Source organism: Asparagus officinalis, chromosome 2, assembly GCF_001876935.1.
Source record: "Asparagus officinalis chromosome 2, Aspof.V1, whole genome shotgun sequence".
Taxonomy (NCBI): Eukaryota; Viridiplantae; Streptophyta; class Magnoliopsida; order Asparagales; family Asparagaceae; genus Asparagus; species Asparagus officinalis.
The window spans coordinates 10071394-10080379 of NC_033795.1; the positions used below are offsets into that span (position 1 = coordinate 10071394).

Consider the following 8986-nt stretch of genomic DNA (forward strand, 5'->3'; position numbering starts at 1 on the left):
TCATTATGTATATATGTACCTATGTACTATTTTCTATAATTACCAAAAAAATTTATTACATATCATTTGTGGCTTTGCTTGTATCGCAACTGTTGTATCATGGACATAAACCTTCTGTTCTTTCTTTTCAAGATGAATAGCGTGCCATTTACGTTTAGCTTTAAGCTAACTAGTTAATCCTGCATAAAAATTTGTGACCATTTTTATCTTTAGTTTGTCTAACGTCATTTTCAATTTTAGATGATTTGATTGTTGATCCCCGCAACTTTGAATGGATGAGGGAAGCAAATTGCCCAGTTGTAAGCTCTCAACTATTCTTTTTTTTTTGTCCAATGAAGTTAATAGTAAACTTTTTTATTACATTTATGTACGCCAACATGATATGCTTGTATGTTTTTGGTATGCTCATATATATTTAGAATCTGATGGGCTCTTCTTCTTCACGATGATAACTTCACCAAATTAAAAGATATTGAACTTTGTAGAACAAAGTTATAACTCAAACATCTTATTATTCTTTTTCCACTTCATCAAACATAAATATTCTATTTGGTCTCTTGATGTTGTCTGCCTGAATGCAGTCATTCTGGTAATGTCTGCTTTGTCTTGAACCCAAGTTTTTCTAAGTAAGGGAAGCATGCATATTTGAACTGAGTCTCTAGAACATAATCCTATATGGTTATATATAAGCCTCAGTAACTGAAGTTATCGTCAAATACAGTAGCTTTTAGTTATTTTAGAGGAAGATGGTAGTGAGACTGCCAGATTATCAGAGTTGATAAACTGGAATATCTGAAGAGCAGTAGGTAGCTGTGGAGTTGTGTCTTTTGCTTAAGTGTATACTATTCCTTAGTGTTCTCTATCTTACTTAGAGCATGGAATATCCAATTATGTGTCATATTTGTATCTAATGATCTCTATGAAGGAGCTGATTATTGGACATCTGACACAGGTTGCCGATGTTACACATGCACTACAACAACCTGCAGGCAAAAAGGTACGAAGTTATGTAATTTTACTTTCTATAGGCAAGCGTTAGTGAATATTCAAGTACTATATTATACAGAATCTCAATGCTGTCTTCTTTGCTATTATCTATGTTTGAATTTGATATGCGCCAGAATCCCTTGGCAAGGCAGAAACTAGCACTAGCTTGCAATCTAAACTGTACAGAATTTCCCTGAACTAGAGGAAATTTTTATTAATGGTTCTGAAGTGAAGGATAAAAAGTCTTAAAAGTATCCTTATTACTATCTACCTGCGCTAACTAACCCAAAAGACTTTCTTTCTGTAAAATTCATATAAGGCCAACTTTGTCCAAAACATTTACATCAAAAGCACATGACAACTTAAATTAACTTCCTCCCATCATCATACTTTAGTGCTTCAAGTTCAGGTTTTTTTAATGATTTATAGAATTTAGGGGGTTTTGTGCAAAACACCCAAGAGTTCTAGTGCGCAGGGACCCTTGTATTTTACTTTGCAAGTCCTTACTGTGGAAAGTGCAAATAATATGAGAAACCATAATATTTTATTCCTTTCACTTGAAAACTAGATGTCTTTGAATGCATAGTTTCATCTTTTGTTCTCTTCATTAAATAATCAGTGGGTTCAATATCAAGTTGATTGTGACCCTGCACATATTGTAGTTTAGTACGTTATTGCAAATATTGTTGAGTGGAACTGCATTCTAATGGTAGTTAACTATGTTAGACTTCAGCATAAAGCATATTCCGTTTACATTGTGCGTCATCGTTTAGCACACCACTTGATAGTCTAATAGGGAACATTGTTTTCACGAGGATAGTAACTGTCTTAAGAACTCAATGCAGATGAAAATTTCTTTTATTTTTTTCCTCCATATTTTCCCTAAATATAACCGTGAGAAACAAGGCAGAAACTGCAAATTCAAATAAATCTCTTGCATTCTTCTTTAGCTGGATGGTGGAGGTGTTGCAAGTGGAGGTCTCCGTGAATTAATACCATGTATTGCAAGGACATCAGTTGTTGTTGGGGTGGATGGCCTCTTCATGGAGGTAAGAGACAGTGATTTATCTTGTTATATTTGTGCTTATTGCTTGGCTAAGTATAAAATCTCAGAATATAAGTCCTGAGAGAAGATTGTGGACCTTAGCATAATCTATATAATCTAGAGCAACTCTGCATTCATTTTCGCCGAGACATCCTGAAACTCCAAATTGAAAGGTGAAAGTTTTGGTGATGCCTCCTATTGTCCTGATTCCTTCTATTCATGATATTTCATCTAATCATCAAGAAACTATTCATAGGTCTATCTTTCATTAATATGATCAATTACCTGTACTAACTAGTAAACTCAACTTGTTCCATATGTATATTGATAATGTTGTACCACGTAAACTAATAAAATTATTGGCATTTGCAAATAGGGAAATTATGGATAAGCTACTCAAAATAGAGTTTTTAATGCCTTATATTTTCCAATAATGTAAACAAGATCTAACAAACTTTACAGGCTACTAATTAGTGCGCTCTCTTTTCTTCAATACGCTTCAAGGTTGTGGTTGCTAGAAAAAAATTGCTTGCCAAAATTTAGTTGGTTTGGCATCTTGTCATTAAATACCGCCGTAGGGCTCATTACTTATTTATTTACTTATTATTATTATTTTATTATTATTGTTATTGTTTTTTTTTTGTGGAGAAAATAGATGAGGCATCAGGCTGACACTCCAGCCCATCTATTACTATCAAAAGCGAAAAAGCTTTTTGGCTCGCAAAAAGCCAGCACGCAGCCAGCACGCAAGAGAAAGGAACAGCTGTGGGGCCCACCCCCCTGTTCCTCTCTCTTGCGCGCTGGCTGCGTGCTGGCTTTTGCGAGCCAAATAGCAGAGCTGTATCAAAAGTGGTTGTTACAGGCTAAGGCCATACTCCCAACTCCGGAAGGATGGCTATAGGAATCTAGATGTATTACAAAAATATCCACACACCCAAATAGTATCAAAGACAGACAAAAAAACAAGTCTCAAGCAAACTGTAAACATGATTATACATTCAAAAGAAGTTGCCATGCATCTTCATATAAGACTTAGCCATCCGTTCAGAAAACTGTAGGGCTCATCACTATCCTTACCTTACCAGAATCAGGTGAAAACTCGGTAATTTGATGAAAGAAATGGCATCATATTTGATAGGAGCTACAAATAACAGTCGAAAATTTCCTATGGGTGCTGTGTTTTTCCAGGGTTTCTAATATTCACCTTTGCATTCATAGGTTCATGATGACCCCTTGAGTGCACCCGTAGATGGCCCAACACAATGGGTGAGTTCATGGTCTCTGAATTTCCTTTTTTTCCCCCCACTTCTTTTATTATCTTTGGTTATAAGCACAATGAATTTTACCACGAGCCAAATTTGACTGAGATTTAATTTGTGTAGCCTCTGCGCCACTTGGAGGAGCTGCTAGAAGAGCTCATAGCAATAGCTGTAAGTTTCTTACCGCTCTCAGAATTTATCGGCATGTACCATAATCATTTTCCTTTTAATAGGTATTTGCTTACGAAATTTTTTTTTTTCCCTTGGTTGCAGAGGGTCTCGAAGGGGAAAAGGCCATTCAAAATTGATCTCACGCCATTTCGTGATTAACGTGAAGTAATTATACTCAAAATCTGTTACTAAGTGTAATGCTTTTCCTCTGCCTTGCATCAGGCATTACCTGCCATTGTGATATTTTTCTGAATCCTTTTTCAGTAGTTGTACGACTCAGCAGTCGCTCATGTTGTGTTTACATTAAAATCAGTATATCAGGATTTATGTTGTGGTTCTCAATCTCAAATATAATAGTGTACGTTGTTCCCATTTTGTTACTGAAGAACGGCATGTTGGATAATTTAACGATCTAGGCATGAAAAATTGAACTAGAAATACAGATCTAAATTACCGTTCACCGTCGAAAACAATGGATGTCTTCTCCTCTCTCCTCCCGTAGCCAACGATGGGATTTTGGTCTTTTTTCTGTGTACGGTTGAGAGGAGGATTCCCATTCTTTATATAGATATTTGTGATTAATCCTACCCATCATGGTTTAATCACAACCGTGGGATTACACTCCGATCGATCCTATCCATTAGATATTCAAAATAATCACCCAACATGATAAACATGAAACTGTCTAACCAGACCATGTGGTTAGCATCATGATCCTAACTTGAATCGATGGAAACTTTAAATCAAACTCAAAATCGAGTAGGTTGGGCCACATGGGTTCGTTGGATTAATCGAACCCAACACGACATTCATGATTGATTTCTGTAGACATCAAGTTTTAAGGCGCCACAAAGAAACATGAAGAGATAAAGATAATAATTAACAGATTGAAGAATCCTTCTTTTCTATTTCCTCTTCACAGGATACGAAAGGAAAATATCATCGGTTATCATCGGGGAAAATTATTTGGATTATAATTAAACACCCAAGTCCACCTTGCATTAGATATTAAAAGAGGCCAATTACGGCACATATTAATTAATTAAAAGTATAAACCCCTCCTAAAAGCATGTTAAAGTAAAAGAGAGAGAGTCTTGAGTAAATTTCCCTTGAATTGAATATTGAGTGTGTACATATATATATATACAAGTAGAAGAGTGTGAAGTTTGTCCTCATAACCAATGTGGGACTAAACCCACTACTAACACAATATTATCAACAGCCTCCTCAAACTAATGTTGGATCAAACAAAGTGAGTTTGCGTACAAGAAACTTGAATCGATGAACGGATAAGGCCTTTGTGAAGAAATCTGCAAGCTCATCAGCAGATGGGACATGAGGAAGTAGAATTGTCTTGTCCTTGATAACTTGTTGACGGACAAAATGAGCATCGATCTCAATATGTTTGGTCCTCTTATGAAATACTAGATTATTAACAATCTGGATGGCACTCTTATTATCACAATAGAGAGGAGTAGGAGTCGTAATAGAAATACTAAAATCACTGAGAAGATGACGAAGATGAATAATCTCTTTAGTTGTTGTGGACATTGCACGATACTTTATCTCGGTGCTGGAAAGAGCAATAACATCTTGTTCTTACTCCGTCAGGAAATAAGAGAATCACCAAGAAATATACAATAATATGTGCTAGACTTCCTGGTAGTGGGATCACCAGCACAATCAGCATCAGAATATGCACAAAGCTCTAACTTGGATGTAGCAGGAAACAGAAGAGAGCGAGTGATAGTACCTCGGAGATACCGAAGAATCCGTAATAAGATAGCATAATGTGCAGAACGTGGGGCACTAATAAATTGACTAACAATGCCAACAGCATGAGAGAGATATATGGTCGAGAGATACACAGATAGACCAACTGACCAATAAGATGTCGGTATTGGTAAGATCTGATAGAGGCTCACCATCAGTAGAGCGAAGTTTGACATTATATTGGAGGGTAGTATTGACAGTTGCATCATCAGTTAGCCAGCACGATCTAGAATATCTGAGAGATACTTCTATTGAGACAGTAGTACACCCCGCGGACCCTGAGAAATTTTTAGACCAAGAAAATAGCGATGAGATCCAAGATTTTTCATGTGAAATTGTTGTTGTAATTGAGATTTTGCGAACTGTATACCAACATCATCATCACCTGTAATGATCATATCATCTATATAAAGAGGTAAAAAATTCTGCCACGCGATGTAGTGTGAATAAACAGAGAAGCATCTTGATGACTCTTCATAAAGCCCGTCTTGAGCACGACATCACGAAAACACTCAAACCAAGCGCAGGGTGCTTGCTTGAGACTATAAACAGCACGACGAAGGAGACATATGTGTCCCAGAGGAATATTGGATCCTAGAGGCGGTTGCATATATACTGTCTCAGATAAAGAGCCACGGAGAAAAGTATTTTTGACATCCATCTGGTATAATGGCTAACGATGAGCAGCAACAACCGTAAGTAGAGTACGAACGGTGGGCATATGAGCAACAGGAGTAAATGTCTTCTCATAATCAATACCTTATTGCTGAGTAAAACCTCGAGCACTAAACGAGTTTTTCGATGTTCAATGGTGCCATCAGGACGATACTTGACCTTATAAACCCATTTACTGCCAACAAGAAAGATCCCAAGGGGGACAAGGAACAACATCCCAGGTATGTGTTTGCTTAAAGGCTTAAAATTCTTCAGTCATAGCCTATCGCTACTCTGGAAATTGAACTGCTTCTTGAAAGGACTTTGGCTCAACGGTAATATGAATAGCAGCAAGAAAGTTATGAAAGATAGGTGAATAGGAAGTAACCGAAGCATACCGGGCAGGTATGACATGTGGGTGTTTGCCTCGACGAAGAGCAAGAGGAACCTCAGGCGGGGGGATGTTGGTGCAGGTGCGTGGAGATCAACAGTATTTTCTGGAGTGAGTGTCGTGTCCACGGGATAGGGATCAGATGGTGTAAGAGAAGGCTCGGGTGAGGAAGAGTCAACAGAAAGAGATGGAGAGATGTCAAGGAGATCTCCAAAGGAAAACTAGGGTGAAAAAGTGGGTGATGCAGCTGACGGGGAAGCATGATCAGTAGAGTGGAGGAAATTGAAGTAATCAGAAGCAGAATAATATGAAGAATCCTCTTCTATCTAAACGTGACGAGATATATGAACTCGACGAGTTGAGAGATCATAGCAATGATAACCTCGATGTTCCGAATTAATTCCTAAATAGACACAAGAAACAGCTCTGGGAGACAATTTATCACGTTAGTGAGATGGCAGAAGAATGAAACAATGACAACCAAAAATGCGGACCACATCATAACCGGGAGGATGAGTATAAACATGACTATGAGGAGTAGCACCGGAAAGAGAGCTAGATAGAGTGATATTAATAGCATGAGTAGCAGTGAGAATGACCTTAGCCCAGAAACGACGAGGAACAGAGTAAGAAATGAGCATGGATCGAGTGGTATCGAGGATATGACGATGTTTGCGTTCAACAATACAATTTTGCTTATGAGTGTAGGGACATGACTGTTAAAAGATAGTCCCATGAGAGGACATGATAGAGCGCATGGTAGAGGATAGGTATTTGGCATAGTTAGAATGCAAAACTTTAATACGAGATTGTCATTGAGTGAAGATTATAGCAGTGAAGGCTTGATAAGCAGTAAGTACGTCAGAGCGATTCTTAAGTAGGTAAACCCATGTAAAATGAGAGAAATCGTCGATAAAACTAACATAATATAAGTAGTCAGATGAAGAAGGCAGAGAAGATGGCCCCCAAATATCAGAACGTACTAAAATCAAATAAGAAAGTGGATATAGATGTACTCATTTTAAATGGTAAAGTAGTGAATTTAGCCAATTTATAACCAGTACATAACTCAATACTAGAACTAATACATGACCAAGTACTCCAGAGTGAATAAGACTCTCCAGCCTTTTGTTAGACACATGACCAAGTCGTCTATGCTACAAATTGGCAGGAAGGGAGGTAGAGGGTTTTGACGAACAAACAGAAGCAACAAGAGAACGTGGACGTATGGACTCTGGAATATGAAGATATTCCAGAAAATACAGCTTGTGCCTCCTACGACCCGCCCCAACCATCTTGCCTTTCTGTGGATCCTGCACAAGACAAGTATCAAAAGAAAATGAGACAAGCATGTCAGTCATACACAAAGAGCTAATAGAAATTAAATTCAAACACAACTGAGGAGCCACATAGACAGGACCAAGTGTTAGACGATCAGATGGATTATTTTGTGGGGGTAATAGAGTCATACTGAGTGATAGACAATAATTGTCCAGCAGCTGTGTAGATAGGGGGAAGAGAAGATGAAGTGAAGATAGAGGATAAAAGTGAGGCATTATAAGTCATATGAAAGGAACATCCAGAGTAAAAAATCCAAAGATCATTTATACCAGAGACCGAATGGTTAGGTGAAGAACCAGCAAAATGCATACCAGAGAGTTGTGCAGCGAATGTAGAGGTGATATGCTAAAATGCATCAAATTGACGACGAAGACCTTCAATAGCTTGAATAGTAGAGTCTAAAGTGGTAGAAGGTATAGCATTGGCCAACAATCCTGGTGTACGAGAGGGTTGAGACTGAGGGGGTCGCCGACCACGACCAGTACCTGAGGAACGTAACTCAGGATGAAGCTTGAAGCATGTCTCAATACGGTGTCATTCCTTCTTGCAATATTTATAAGAGAACTTAGATCGAGCCTGTGGAGAGGGAGCCTATTGAGAAGTATGATTTATAATAGGAGCAGTGATAGGTACAGATAGAGCAGACTTGAGTGAAGAAGTAGGAGTATCTGTTGACAAATTGAGTCGTGTTGTCTGCTTTCGGGTCTCATAAGTAGTGAGAGCTCCTATAACTGAGGCCAAAGTCAAAAATTAAGGTTGATGAAGTAGTTGATCAGCTATAGTTGAACATTCAGGAAGGGACTGAAATAGTTGATGCACCTCATGCCGCTCGTACCAGGCTAGTCAGTCTTCATATATAGAATCACGTCTAGGAAGCATGGAGCGTAATTCTATCCAAGAAACTTGCATTTGTCCAAAATAAGATTGCAGAGAGCAACTATCTTTGCGTTATAGAGCAACACGTTACAGAGTTATGCCTCCCGTGCACCAGAACACTTAGTGAAACGCTCAGTGAGGCGAGTCCACATGGCCCGAGCAGATGGAAGCGAACCAATTTCTACAGTGAGACCGGAGAAAACATAGCGAGTGAGATAATCCATGACACAAAATTCGTACAACTGTCAGTCCGAACTCTCCTTGACATAGAGAGCACGAGCAATCTGAAGATCGACATCACCACTGCCAAATGTAACAGTACTGGATGAAGCAATAGTGCTGATGGACGGTGGAACTGGTCTCGTACTGGTGAGATGATCAAACAGACTAACGCCATGCAAGGCATTAGTGACAATAGTGGACCACCTTGCCCAATCACTTTGATCATTGAGGGGTAGGGGTGGTTTAGGAATCTTCTCTGAAGGAGTC

The 8986-nt window shown here is 38.5% G+C and overlaps 1 protein-coding gene across 2 annotated transcripts in view; it reads left to right on the forward strand.

The window, feature by feature from the left end:
- Positions 1-3834, forward strand: part of LOC109830202 (2-dehydro-3-deoxyphosphooctonate aldolase-like) — a 14564-nt gene extending 10730 nt beyond the window's left edge. For both annotated transcript variants that reach the window (XM_020397390.1, XM_020397391.1), the window contains exons 9-14: positions 241-299; positions 953-997; positions 1938-2036; positions 3251-3298; positions 3415-3462; positions 3565-3834. In XM_020397390.1, the coding sequence (XP_020252979.1) occupies positions 241-299; positions 953-997; positions 1938-2036; positions 3251-3298; positions 3415-3462; positions 3565-3621 (356 nt within the window). In that variant the 3' untranslated portion in view covers positions 3622-3834. The remainder of the gene's footprint in view (positions 1-240; positions 300-952; positions 998-1937; positions 2037-3250; positions 3299-3414; positions 3463-3564) is intronic.